This window comes from Mesoplodon densirostris, chromosome 14 (assembly GCF_025265405.1).
Source record: "Mesoplodon densirostris isolate mMesDen1 chromosome 14, mMesDen1 primary haplotype, whole genome shotgun sequence".
Classification (NCBI taxonomy): Eukaryota; Metazoa; Chordata; class Mammalia; order Artiodactyla; family Ziphiidae; genus Mesoplodon; species Mesoplodon densirostris.
This window is the reverse complement of record NC_082674.1, coordinates 77427408-77441828: the sequence shown is the minus strand read 5'-3', so window position 1 is coordinate 77441828 and position 14421 is coordinate 77427408. Positions and strand designations below refer to the sequence as shown.

Here is a 14421-nt window from a genome sequence, read left to right as displayed (position 1 = left end):
GGAACCTAGGGGGCGCCAGGGCGCACCCGACTCCAGACCCAGTGATGTGGGTTCTGGGCCTGGATCTGAAAGGGAAGCACAGCAGGGTGAGCGCCAGGAGGAGGGGCCCAGCCCCTCCACCTCTGGGGTGCGCTCCCCGGCCCTCATCCCCGACAGACCTCCTCACACAATTCCCGGGTGACCCAGGCTCGGTACTCCATGGCACAGAAGAATTCCACCTTCAGCTGGAGGAACTTCTTGTAGAGGTGCTGCCAGTGCTCTCTGCCCAGCAGGAACGGGAAGATGCTCTGCTTGGCCGTGGGGTTGTCCTCCTCCATGTCGGAGGCGATGTAGCTGCCATCAGAAAAGAGGGCTAGCTGGTCCCGGCCCCCACAAGGACTCAGGCGAGACAGTGGAGAGAGGCTGCTGAGGTCACCCTGGAGGAGCACTCAGGTCCACAGAGGGCAGGACCGTCCTCAGCACCAAGGCTGCTGGGCCCATGCTGTGCGGGGCCCAGGTCAAGGTTCTGGCTGTTGCCATTTCCCTGGGACTTTCTACCTCGGGTCCCTCAGTCTCTGGGCAGCAAATGGTGCTTCCTGGCTACGTTCATTATCCCAGGACCTTGCTCCTTGCCTTCCCCTGCTCTGACCATATGACCCCTTGAGGGCCTTGAACCACCACTGGGGGCCCTCAGGCATTGCTCACAGGGCCAGGAAGAAGTGGATCCTGTTGTAGAGGTGACCAGGCAGCCCGACACGGCCGAAGTACTCCACCACCATGGAGAGCAGGTACTGCGGGAAGACACAGGGCGGGGGAGGGGCGGCCAGGGGTCGATGGCAGGACCAGTGGCCTGAGTGGGCCCTGCGCCCCACCCCATCCACAGGCCAGGTGGGAAAACCACCCAGGGTGGGCCTTGCTGAGGGTGTGATGGCCCTTTGACATGCGGAGATGAGCTGACGGGAGGCCAGGGAGGAGATGCCCAAGGGCCGGGGCACCCGTAGTGTGTCCTTTCTTCCTTTCTGGCCCCAAGGGCGGGTCTCTCCAGGGCCTCTGCTCAGGCAGACACCTTGTCCTCCGTCCCCACCCCCTGGGGGTGGGGACACTGCAGACCCCTTGGTCCCTCATAATTTTAGTGCTGTGAGTACCTTGTCAGACACTTGCAGGAAACTATCAGCTTTCAAGAAGCTCTGGATAACAGGGTCCTCTGTAAAGGAAGGGAGACGTGATGAGGGCCTCGGAGCAGCCCTTCTGGGAGCAGCGAGCCTGGGGCTGTGGGACATTTCACAGGGAGGAGGAGAAGTGGAAACTTCTCCCAGTTCCTCTGTTTCAGGAAGTAGAGGCAGCTCTCTTCCCCCAGGAAGGCTCAGAGCCTTAACAGTGACAAAGCTGTTCCTTCCATTGACCCAGGGAGAGAGTCTCAACTGTGGGGCAGGGATTTTGCTATTGTTATTTCATCTTCAACACATGGCTGGGTATGTGTGTCTCATGAAGAGAGATGACCTGGTTCTCAAAGTTTAACATAACGTTCCTCGAGCCAAAGGTTGGGTGTGGCCTTTGGCCTCTGGGCACTACATCCCTGTCACTTCATCACACTGCGACTGTGCAATGCTTTCCTGCCCCACCTGATAACGGAGCATCCTATGTGGGCAGTGGAGAGTTCATACCCCCCTGGGTGGGGGTGGTGGGGGCACTGGGCATTCTACCCTCCTTCTCCTGGACCCCCTTCACTTCCTGCTGATAATGACCTGGCCTCCCCTGGCCCCAGCAGGCTCATCTGGGATTAGAGTTGTCCCTGGAGGTGCCATTTTCCAGTGGTGCCCTGAGAATGCCAGGTCCTCCTTGTCTTTCACACCTTGCCCCGGACAATGACATTTACCGAGACGGGAAGACGGAGGGGTCATGGATCATTTCGCCCTCCCTGACCCTTGTCCAGGTGGCCTGGCTCCCGGAAGGGCATTGCTTTCTGTGAGGATGAAAATATCCTGTAGCTTGCTGTCCAGTACAGTAGCCATTAGCCATGTGTGGCTACTGAGCTTATGAAATGTGGCTGGTGAGAACCAGGAACTGAATTTCAGAAGTTTCTTTTAACTCACGTAGAATTAAATTTGAAGAACTGCAGGTGGCTAGTGGGTGCTGCACTGGACAGTGTCAGCTCCGTGTCATCCCCCAACCTGCCACACTCGGTCCTGCCTCTGGTCCTGACATCACCTTCTCTGCAGACCTTCCCTGAGTATCTGTCACAAAGCTCTCCCACTCCTGCTCACAGCCCATCTCTAGGTGTCATTGCCGTTTCCTTGTCTGCATTTGTCACTGGCTGAGAGCAACTTATTTCTGTAATCTTTGGGGTCTCCTCCCACTTTGAGCATAAAGGCAGTGAGATCTAGTTTGTCCTTTCATCACTCATCTCTAAAATCCTAACTGGAGGCACTCAATGTGGGCAGGGGATTCCTCCCTTGATGTGTCCTAAAATGTCTTGATAATTGAACCCTCAACCGTGAGTCCTGCTTTCCTTTCTCCCTCCAAGAACTCATCTCAGATGAAAACCCATGAGCACCGCAGTAGAACTGTGGAAACAGAGCGATCTGCTTCTGTGCCACCTGGACACCTCACAGCTCTGAGCCCCAGGGGGAGATTTGGCCATGATCCCGGAGCCTGTGGGTTCCTCGGTGTAGAAGGGACCTGACCCTCCACTAGCTCAGAGCACAGACCCAGAAGCCGGTAGAAGGCCTCTTGGTCTTCTGCACGATAACTGGATCTTCTCTTGTTGATCCTGAGTTTCGTTCCCTCAACATGAGTGACGGTCCACATGTTCCTCCTCTGACTGCGCTTCTTCCAGGACTTCAGCTTGGAGACGACTTCCGAGGAGGTGGGTTTGGAGGCCAGGGCGCTGCTGTCCTGGGCGGCTGCAGGAACGAGACTCTGTGTGAGCACAGACCTGACCCACCTGGGAGGCCCCGAGTCTGCCCTTGCAGCTCACCCTGAAGATTGAACCCTGCCTCCTGAGGACAAGACAACAAGTGGTTACTCAGCAGTACCTGATGTTCTCTTCAGGGCCAAGGGAGCTGAGGACACCACACCTCCCTTGACATCCATCAGTCTCTTCCTCTTCTGGCCTCTCACCCTCCTGGTTCTCTGCTCAGAGACAGCCTCTGGAGGGGCAGAACTGGAGGCCAGAGGACTCCCATCCTGAGCAGCTGCAAGGAGAGAGGAAGGACCCTGTGTGATCACGGGAGGGACCCACCTGGGAAACACTGTGCTCTTCCCTTCTCACTCACCTTGAGTATGTTGCACGTGACATCTGAAGGGATAAGAATGACCATCACCCCCTTTGCACTCTGTCTATAAAGGAGGGTAGGCACTGAAGTAATATTTACCTTTCTTGGCCAGGGAAAAACTGCTCTCCTGTGCCTCCTTCCCTGGATCTTTCTGCCTGGGGAGCACCTCTGTGGAGACAAATGTGAAACTCTCTGGTCATCGATGTCTTTAATAACTACAAAGGTGAGCAAGATAGTGACCTCCTGTCTCACCCTGGACACCTTTCCCCTGCCCTGCAGACCCACACCCATGAAGAGTCCAGGGAAGAAGAAGTGATGCTGGAGCCATGATGATCTATCACCTTCATTCATTCAGAGAGCAGGGAGAAGTGTGAATGACCACACACACCTGGCTTCCCTGCCACGAGCGGCCTTTTCATCCGACTTTTTTGCCGGGTCCCGTGGACTTGCATCACTCTCCGAGGCATCCGATGTGGAGCTCAGAGGGATAGCCTGTCTTTTCTGGGTACCAAAAACTGGAAAGAAACCAACTTGATTCTGACCAGGCCACTTCCTTCCGCTTAACCTGCTTCTTGTGAGACCTAATAATAATTAAAAGGGCAATAACATTAGCTACCAGTAATTGCTTAGTAAACTTGAGATATTGATTAGTGCGTTGGGATGCCCTCATTCAGTCCTTACAAGGAGGTGTGAGGTAAGGTGTGTCACTTGCCTGTTTACAGATGAGGAAATGCTGACCTAATTTGTCTAGGATTTGTTCCTTGACCGTGGCTAGAGCTCTTTGGACTTGGGATTAGAACTCGCGTCTGAGCGGTGCTCAGGGGAAGAAGGCTGGTGGCAGCCCCGGTTGAGCCTCAGGCACATTTCCATGAGGGTTGAGCTGGGCCACCTTACACGCTTATGTCATCGGCTCTGCCTAAATATCCCTGTGAACCACTATAAAGTTACAGCAATCCAACCTGGCAAAAGTCTGACCAGAGTAGCCCAGGCCTGTGTGAAATGGCCCTGGAAGCTGACTGAGGCAGTTCCCCCTCCAGAAGGCCAGGGCCGCCTGCCGCCTCTGAGGGCAGTGCTCCTCCTGGGTGACAAACTGCCCACATGCTCCCGGGGCTCTCAAGGTCGAGTTCTCTGTAGAGTCGCTTTACTGTCTCTCCTCCTTCCCCCATATTCATTTTGTTCTCCTTTTGCCCACATCCCCTCCTGTTCTCTGTTCTCCCCACACTCGAGACCTCTTTGTATTCCTACTGCATCCCAGTCACTCCTCTGGAGGTTCACAGGTGATCCCTTCCACATCCCCTGCGACAGCTTGGAGGAACCTAGTTCAGGATCCAAGACTCACCTTAGTACAGAAAAGAGTGACGCCCACCCCAAGGAAGCACCCGGAGGCTCCCTCGAGACCTAAGCCCTCACCCTAGCCCACAGTGCAGCCTCACACCAACGTGGGAAGAGCACTGACTGTTGACAAGTGTTGCTAAGCGATCCAATGGGGCCCTTGCTCTGACTCACTGATGACATCACACCATTCCACCAGTAACTGCTCTTTGGTTTATAAAATGCTCTCAAGGAAAAGACGGTGGGCCTCAAGGAGGAAGGAGTTAGCGTCCCAGCCTGAACACTGGGATCACTTCCTCTTAGCCCAGTATTACCTCTGAACCTCATCTTGTGTTTCATCTGACCAATTAATGATTCCAAATGAAAGTGATTCATCCACATATCAAAAAATTGAGAAAATACAAACTTAAAAGTTGATTAATATTCATAGTAAAGTTAGTTTATTTATTTGATATTTAATTAATTAATTAATTTATTAAACATCTTTATTGGAGTATAATTGCTTTACAATGGTGTGTTAGTTTCTGCTTTATAACAAAGTGAATCAGCTATACATATACATATATCCCCATATCTCCTCCCTCTTGCGTCTCCTTCCCAATGTAGTTTATTTTTACTCTTTTCTGGTTTGTGTTTAACTATGATTATATTGAGATTTTAAAAATTAACTTTTTCATTTTGAGATAATTGTAGATTCATAAATGCAGTTGTAAGTAATGACACATCCTATATACCTTTCCCCAAATTTCCTTCAGTGGTACAAAGTTGAATATCTATAGCACAGTATCACAATAGGACATTAGAATTGGTACAACCCATTGACCTTATTCAGATTTCCCCAGTTTTATATGCAATCACTTATGTGTGTATTTAGTTCTATGCAGTTGTATCCCATGTGTACACTCATGTACACCACCACCAAGGTATAGAACAGTTCTGTTATACGGATCCTTCATGCTACTTTTTTATAGTATCTCCATCCACAACCCCTGGCAACCACTATTCTCTTCTTCATCTATATAATTTTATTATTTCAAAAATACATGAATGGAAACAGATAGTGTAGAATGTTCTGATCTGGCTTTTAGTTTTAATTTGCATAATTCCCTTGAGGACTGTTTAATTTGTTGCATAAATCAATAGTTTATTCCTTTTTATTGCTTAGTAGGAATCCATGGTTCTATGGTCAAGTGCATATTTAGTTTTGTAAGAATCTGCCATACTCTTCTAGAGTGGCCCTATCATTTTACATCCCCACCAGGAATGTATCAGTGATCCACTTTCTCCACATCATTGTCAGCATTTGGGTTATCACTTTTTATTTTAACCATATCTCGTTGTGGTTTTAATTGGCACTTCCCTAATGATATTCCATAATGATATTGATTTCATGTGTTTATTTGCCATCTGTATATCTTCTGGTTCATGTTTTTTTCTAATTGAACTACTTCTTTACTGTTGAGTTTTGAGATCTTTTTATGTATATCCCAGATACAAGTCCTTTGTAAGATACGTGGTTTGCAAATATTTTCTCCCAGTCTATAGCTTATCTTTTTTTTTTTTAATGTTGGGGGTAGGAGTTAATTAATTAATGAATTAATTAATTTTTGCTGTGTTGGGTCTTCGTTTCTGTGCGAGGGCTTTCTCTAGTTGTGGCAAGCGGGGGCCACTCTTCATCGCGGTGCGCGGGCCTCTCACTATCGTGGACTCTCTTGTTGCGGAGCACAGGCTCCAGACGCGCAGGCTCAGTAGTTGTGGCTCACGGGCCTAGTTGCTCCGCGGCATGTGGGATCCTCCCAGACCAGGGCTCGAACCCGTGTCCCCTGCATTAGCAGGCAGATTCTCAACCACTGCGCCACCAGGGAAGCCCCTATAGCTTATCTTTTAACATCCTCTTTTTTAAAACCATTTTTCCTTCTGGTTTTATTGAAATGTAATTGAGGTACAACACTGTATAAGTTTAAGGTGTACAGGATAACTACTTGACATATGTATATATTGCAAAATGGTCACCACAGTAAGTTTAGTTAACATTTATTACCTCATATAGTTACCCAAAATTTTTTTCCCTGTAATAAGAACTTTTAGGATTTACTTTCTTAGCACCTCTCAAGTACACCATACAGCAGTGTTGATTATATAGTCACCATGCTGTACATCACATCCTCAGGACTTATTTCTTTTAGAATTGGAAGTTTACACCTTTTGACCACCTTCAACCATTTCACCCGCCCCCCAGTCCCTGCCTCTGGTAACCATCCATCTGTTCTTTGTTTCTATCAGTTTTTCAAAATTTTTATTGAAATACAGTTGATTTACAATGTTGTGTTAACTTCTGTACAGCAAAGTGATTCAGTTATACATATATATATATATACATACATATTCTTTTTCATAGTCTTTTCCATTATGGCATATCATAGGATATTGAATAGAGTTCCCTGTGCTCTACAGTAGGACCTTGTTGTTTATCCATTCTATGTATAATAGTTTGTACCTGCTAATCTCAACCTCCCAATCCATCCGTTCCCTACTCCCCTTCCCCCTTGGCCACCACAAGTCTGTTCTCTACGTCTCTGAGTCTGTTTCTGTTTCGTAGATAAGTTCATTTGTGTCATATTTTAGATTCCACATATAAGTGATATCATATGGTATTTGTCTCTTTCTGACATACTTTGCTTAGTATGATAATCTCTTGGTCCATCCATGTTGCTGCAAATGGCATTATTTCATTCTTTTTTGTGGCTGAGTAATATTCCATTGTATATGTGTACCACATCCATTCATCTGTTGATGGACATTTAGGTTGCTTCCATGTCTTGGCTATTGTGAATAGTGCTGCTATGCACATAGGGGTGCATGTATCTTTTTGAATTACAGTTTTATTCAGATATACGCCCAGGAGTGGGATAGTGGGATTGCTGGATCATATGGTAACTCTATTTTCAGTTTTTTGAGGAAACTGCATACTGTTTTCCATAGTGGCTGCATCAGTTTACATTCCCACCATCAGTGTAGGAGGGTTCCCTTTTCTCCACATCCTCTCCAGCATTTGTTACTTGTAGACTTTTTTTTTGGTGGGGGGGCGCTGTGCCGCATGGCACGTGGGATCTTAGATCAAACCTGTGCCTCCTACAGTGGAAGCACTGAGTCCTAACCACTGGACCACCAGGGAATTCCTATTTGTAGACCTTTTAATGATGGCCATTCTGACTGGTGTGAGGTGGTGCCTCATTGTAGTTTTGATTTGCATTTCTCTAATAATTAGCAATGTTGAACACCTTTTCATGTGCCTATTGGCCATCTGTATATCTTCTTTGGAGAAAGTTCTATTTAGGTCTTCAGACCATTTTTTGATTGGGTTGTTTTAAACTTCTTTGTTCATGTATGTTACATAATATTCACTCATTTTAAACATACAATTCAATGAATTTTAGTGTATTTACACAGAGTTCAACAATCATCAGCACAATCTAATTTTGGAACATGTCCATCCCCCCAAAAGCTCCCTCCTGCTCATTTGCAGTCACTCCCCATTCTCACCTCCAGCTGTAGGCAACCACTACTGCGTGTCTGTCTTTTTTTTTTTTTTTTACTGGGGATTGGTAGAGAAATCAGTTTGAAAAAAATATTTCATTGCTAAAAGCCATTTGAAATTTACTCATTTTAAGCTCTTTATTGATAAATGAGAAAACAGTGGCCCTGAAAGCACCAGGGTGTAGCCCAAGACCATACATAAGCACTACATGTCAGAGGTCAGATCCCTTGAAAAGCATTCTTCCCACTGGGAACCTGGGTGCCAAGCTTCGGGGTGGAGTGACCACAGGTTCTGCCATGGTTCCCTCTGATTGGTGCTCGAGTGTCTTCCAAAGGAGTGAAGGCATGAACCTGTGGGAAGCTCTGAGGCATAGACGCCTGGCCTTAGCCGCAGGACACCATTGGTGTAAGCCTCACAGAACTGCTCCTTGGTGCTGCGTCATCTGACTTGAATAAGGCCACTTTCTCACCCTTTGTCTAGAAACCAGCTGACTTCACAGCCTACGGAGAGGGGCACGTCCCAGCTTAGGGCATCTCCTGACATCCTAGAGGAGGCAGGAAGGAGGGGGCTCGCACCTCTCAGCCTGGTGGTCCGTGTGCAAACACGCTTGGTGGCAGGCCGGCGAGCCTGCTGGGCTGCAGACAGGCCCGAGCGTGGGAGCCAGCATTGGACTGGAAGCCAGAGCCTGTGGGAGCCGAGGCAGGAATTGTCAGAGGAATGGGCTTGTGATGATTCCAAGGGAAGCACATGCCAAAGCCCAGTCTGAGCGACAGGAGTAGGCCAGGCGGGGAGAGGGTGTTGGGAACTGGGGGAAACTGAAGGCCGTGGACCAATGTGAGACCAAAGCAGGAAGACTTTGTCGCCTCCTTCATACAGGGTTGGGGGCCTCTCTTCTGGGTTCCCCATCCTCATACTGACCAGATTTGGGGGAAAATGCCTCACTGTATGAAGATCTCTCCGGTTAAGCAATGGGGGAAGGGGCAGGATTTGGTCACCTCTGTACCCCTGTGTCTGCAATTTTTAACCAGCAGTGGAAGGAAGCAGAGGTGAGGCCGGAAAAGCACCCCCTCCACGTGGAGGCCTCTGTCAGCACCTACTGCGCCCGGCAGATACCCACGCTGGTTCCAAAGCTTCCCAGGTGACTGTGTTTTCCTGCTTCCAAGGCCAGGTTCCCCCTACTCCAAAATACATTGGTTGCTTCTCATTACAGGCACAAGCTTCCGAAAAGTCTTTTTCGATAAAAGAGCCCCTAAAACCACATCCTTGATTTTTGCCTGTGGATCAGGAAGACTTGCCTGTTCTCCACCCTCTTGCTTTGCTCCATCTTATGTTCTTGAGTGAAAGTGAGGCTGGGATGGAAAGTGGGGGCTGCTCAGAGGGCAGGACTTTCAGGCCCCAGACGAGGGGAGCCCATCGATCAGGCAGCTGCACCAGAAGCTCCCTCAGGTGGCATCTGGTCCTGCCCCTCGTTCTACAGCTGAGACCCGGAGGCTCAGGGAGGGGTGGCTGGCCCAAGTCCGCACCGCTCCCCATCGCAGCCCAGACAAGCCTGGGCACCCAGACCACGCTGTTTCTACCCGAGAACCTGGTCCTTTACTGCCTGTCTTCCTGGTCCAGTAGACCCTCAGGAAGAGGCCGATTAAATGTAAGTTACAAGGACGTTGCCGATTAAATGTAAGTTACAAGGACGTTGCCGATTAAATGTAAGTTACAAGGACGTTGCACCAGGCAGAGTTTATGAACACCTTGAAAAAGCAGGCACACTGACTCTTCCTTTCTCTGTGCATTTTTGGAAAAACAAAGGGCTTTGTGTAATTTCTTGGAATTACATTAATTGAATTAGCCTGTGTGTTGCTTTCTTGGTCATTACAACATCTTAATTAAAAAGTTTCTCTTTTGGCTGAAAATATTTCTTCCATGGTATATTAAGACATAAAGTAGGAAGTTTAGGAAAAGAAGTAATTTTATACTAAGCTCAATAAAAGCAATGAAAATCTGTAAGTAAGCACATGTTCTTAATTTCCACTGCTTTTACTCCAGTACTAAGGTGTGAAGTGTCTCGCCTTGCCTGTGTAGTCAGTGGCGCCATCCTGAGTCTTATGTGCAGGTGCAGAGCCTTGGGACACTGTGGACCGTGTGCTTTCAGAACCCAGACATGCCAGATCCTGATCTGTGGAGTCACATTACTGGGGGACTCATCACAGGGACAGTGGTTGGAAGCTAGTTGGTGCCACTTGTTTTTCTTTCATTTGTGTTTCTTTGTGTGCATATCTTTCACTTATCAAGAATGTTTTAATTCTGCTTACTGTACCATTTCAGAGATTAAGAAGATATTTTGGGTAAACGTGTATAACTGTGGAGTTGAAGGAAGAATCCTTAGCAAATCCACTGTAATTAGCATCCCTGGCTGCAGTCTCCTGCCTGGTAAGATCTAGATGAGAGGAGCTCCAGCCCTCAGGCGATGAAATCTCTGTAGGTCCCCAGAGGAGGGCGCAGGTGCTGTCTGGTCACCTCCCTCCACACCCCCTCTGTTGCACTGGTTCACCTGTAGGTCATCCCCTGTGCCCTGTGAGGGGCCTGGATGTCAACTCGGCGTCTTCACCACCTCCTCCTCTCTCCTTAGCCTCCACCTGTGTTTCCCGTATGGGACCAGGTAAGAGTGTGCCATTGGGAGGTGCCAGCGAGAGATGCCCAAGCAAGGCCGGGAGGTGGGAGAGGAGGCGAAGCCGTTATAGGCGGACACGAGGGCAGATGGTGCACACCTGGCAGCAGGGCGTGAATACCAGCTCTGCCCGGGGGCCCCGCCCTGGAGTTTCTGGAGCTTGGTTGGGGCTTCTTCATCATCTGCTCCAAAGACCCCTCCATCTGCTTCCCTTTATCAACACCCTTTCTGCTTGGGTTCCTGAGCAGACCCTGTGATGCTGTGTGGGATGTAATGACCCAGATGTGAACACAACCCATACCGAGTCCCCACCACTTGTTCTCCCCTGGGCTTTGCTTATGGAGTTTCCAGCCCCTTGGTTATCTCCCCTGAGCTCCCAGTGCTGTTGACTTGCCTTTTCCATTACCAGACACTCGGCTGTTCTCTGAAAGCCCCAAATGTCTCTGCAGTCCTGTAATCCTTGCACCAGCTCCCCCGAATGGCACCAGCCTCAGTGCTGCAGCAGCAGTGACCCCCCCGAGTGGCCTTGGGTTTCCCCTAACATGCTGAGGGGACTCTCCGACTAAAGGAAGAATGGGCGACCTTTTCGCTGAGGAACTGGAAGGCTTTGGGCTTGGCCCCATTTGTGTCAGGCTTCCTGGGACGGAGTCCCAGGTGTGTGGATGGAGGCATAGTGTGGCCCATTGCCCAGTCCTGTTGGTTCTGGGTTTGCCCCTCAGCGGCCACCCTGAGGAGAGAACCAACCCTTAGCCCAGCTGCTTCCACCTTGGCCTTCTGGGGCAGCACAGACTGGGTGTCACAGGCTGAAAAGTACTGTGGTCGTTTGCTGCTGGCAGTTTCGAGGACTCGAAGCAAATGCTAAGCCTTCATGGGCTAGAGAGCATTGAACAAGTGTATTGCTTCCTGAAAGGAGTCGGCTTTTTAGAAGACTTGACTGTGAGGTTCCTGGGAACCTTACCAGAAATTTCTTGGCACAATTAGACATTTCCAGGGGAAAAAAGAGAGACAAAGAGCTAGATAGTTTCTGTCTGGCAATTGCAGTGATTACCTAGTAATACTGTATAGCAGCTGGCCAGTAATAAGACTTCCTACCTAAAGGGGCTATACATATAGAGAGCTGTAAACCTGAACATCACTGAGCAAATCAAGCTGCAGTGGACCAGCCCAGGCCCTGGGATGGCCTTTAATGCTGGACAGGTGCCCCCAGGGTCCCCCACCCCGACCCCAAATGACCTTCTTGGTCTCTCTGAAGGGTTCTGAGCCTTAATTTTCCTTCCCCTGGTGTAAAAATCACAATTCCTACTCTCAGTCGGGCATGTCTGTTGGTGTAGCCCTCGCACCTCTGATCATTTAAGGATAAGCTCTTAGAAACCACACAGCTGGGTTTTGCTTTGTGATTCAATCTGAAGATAGTTTTCTTCTGGTAGTGAGTTCAGATTTATTAATAATATGATCTAAGGTGTGTCTAGTTTTTATATTTCTATGTTTATACCGCACTTCTTATATTTACTGTGTATCTCTATTTGGTCTGTTTTCTCTGCTCTCAAAATTTGTTGTATTCATGACTTTGGCATTTAGGATGGCTCATGTTTTTGTGACTGCATTTCACACTAATACCTTCATAGGATTCCTTGAATCCCTCTTTTCCTTACCTCGGTCTCCACCGTCCTGTTTCCAGCTTTGATGGCACCCTGGCACCTCCCCACCTCTCCCCCAGGCAGCATTCATGAGCCCCTCCCATGCTCTCTCCCTTCTCTGAGTCTGAAGGTTGGGTTATTTCTGTCATGTCAGAGTGAACGATAGCATACGACTCCCTGCCTCTGTTTCCACCTGTGTCAGCCTCAGACCGGCCCACTGATGCTCTCCATGCCTTGCCACGCTCCTGCGGCTGACATTTCCCATCTCCTCCCTGGATAAGGCTGCTCTCCAGCAGGTGAGATGCTGATTGTCCTCCTCTCTCCTCATGTGTTTCCCTCCTTCCTGTCTCTGCCTCTTTCCCTCACTACCTTCTAGTCTAGGTTCTTGGGGCTCTTCTCAGGTCCCTCCTCCTCGGGGGTCCAGGCCTCTTCCTGACTTTCTGTCTCTTCTCCCTCTGCCCATCCTCAGTCTCTGTGGAGGCTCCTGCTCTGGTCTCTTGTCTCCCTTGGGTGCCCCCCCTCCATGTTACTGCTAGACCCTTTCAGAGTACTCAGGGGTCAGGGCCTTTGTCAGCTGACACCCACTGGAAGGCTGGGGGGCCCTCGTGCCACTGGCTGGTTTGGACACCCCAGGTTCAGGCTGCCACGGTCGGCGGGCCTGAGGAGAGCTGGAGGCCCAGTGCTGTCCCTCTACAGCTGCCTGGAGGCCCCGTGGTGGGGGAGGGAGAGGGGGGTGGGAGCTACAAGAAAAGAGGGAAAGTGAGATCAGAGTGGAAGGCAGGCCCCCCAGCGAGGAAGCTGTCAGCGCCACAGCACAAGGTGCGTGTAGGACAGAGGGTCTGGGAAAATCAGCTGTCACCCTCATTGCTCTTATGAGTGACCAGATCCAAGAGGGGCCCCGGATGTTTGCCTTTCTTTTTTTTTTTTTTCTTATTGTAGTAAAAACACTCTTTTCTTTCGATTTTTGAGACTCCTGATATATACAGTAGGAATATGTAGTCGTGGCATATTCTTGGTCCTCAACTAAAAACCTGAGGGATGAATGAAACTTCACACCAAATTCGGGTTATCTCAGAACACACTTGCCCTGCATTTCTCTCTCCTTTTCTTTCTCCTGGGGTCCGAATGGGCCCCTGCAATGAGGCAAAGGGCGGGGGGCTCAGCTCACAGGACTGTCCTAGTACAGCCGTCTGCCCAAGCAGGGGGTTCCTTATGCATTTCACAGAAGGTCTCCCTCCACTTCAAGTAAATCCACACATAAAAACGAAATTTAAGCCAAGGAAAACAAATGCTAAAGCATGTGATGCTACTCAGGTGGTTGGTCTGTGCATGTGTCGTTTGTCACGGGCTTCCTCACAGCTCTGCATGTGTACTTGTTTCCTTTATCTTCCAGCAAGCTTATTGGTTCAGAGACTAGAGAGCCCTAGGAGCTCCTTCCGTCCACGTGAGGCTAGACCCTAACACATACTACAAGGACCCAGCTCAGGGTAGCTTGCATCAAGTGGGAGCAAAGCACAGAAAACCTTTGATGACACGTTGGAGTTAATTGTTCTCTTTTCCCAAGAGCCACCATGGTAATGGATCCCTTTCCACAGAGGATGACCTCAGTGTTTTTCATGTATTTATATTTAAAAATCAACTCAGATCAAAACCCTACAGAGGTTTTCATTCATTACTTAGATCAGCAATTCCAAGAGTTTTCCTAAAAAAAAAAAAGGAAAAGAAAAAAAATTGATATGCTAATTGGGACCTTGTATAGCGTGGTAAATAATTCCATAATTGAATCCATTTGGAGAGTTTCTGTATAAACACAGTAATTACTTTCTGTACCATGGGAGTTCGCAGAGCCCTTACTAGGCTAACAGTGCATTAAGGGATGCAGTGGCACTTCCTCGTGACCACCAGCCCTGGAGGTGACTGCAGGGCACGGGGTGGGGTTGTCCCCACCAGGAGGCCCAGTACTCACTTGGAGCACCTGCAGCCGCTGCTCCATTCCTT

General features: G+C 49.1%; 1 protein-coding gene across 1 annotated transcript; it reads right to left on the bottom strand.

Moving 5' to 3' along the window:
• Positions 1-5: 5 nt before the first annotated feature.
• Positions 6-14416, bottom strand: LOC132501415 (putative speedy protein E7). The gene is made up of 9 exons (XM_060116989.1): positions 14390-14416; positions 8700-8809; positions 3255-3277; positions 3015-3173; positions 2688-2882; positions 1125-1183; positions 685-770; positions 159-333; positions 6-65 (listed from the first exon to the last, which is right to left on the bottom strand). The coding sequence occupies exons 1-9, from the start codon at positions 14414-14416 to the stop codon at positions 6-8; spliced, it is 894 nt and encodes a 297-aa protein (XP_059972972.1).
• Positions 14417-14421: the final 5 nt, after the last annotated feature.

What these genes read in the sequence shown, in the direction of transcription:
- LOC132501415 (XM_060116989.1), bottom strand. Translation starts at nt 14,416, where the DNA reads ATGGAGCAGCGGCTGCAGGTGCTCCAA. An exon ending in GGCCCTGAAGAGAACATCAG is followed by an intron (nt 2,883 to 3,014) that starts GTACTGCTGAGT and finishes TCGTTCCTGCAG; the next exon opens with CCGCCCAGGACAGCAGCGCC. An exon ending in TCCTGCAAGTGTCTGACAAG is followed by an intron (nt 771 to 1,124) that starts GTACTCACAGCA and finishes GTCTTCCCGCAG; the next exon opens with TACCTGCTCTCCATGGTGGT.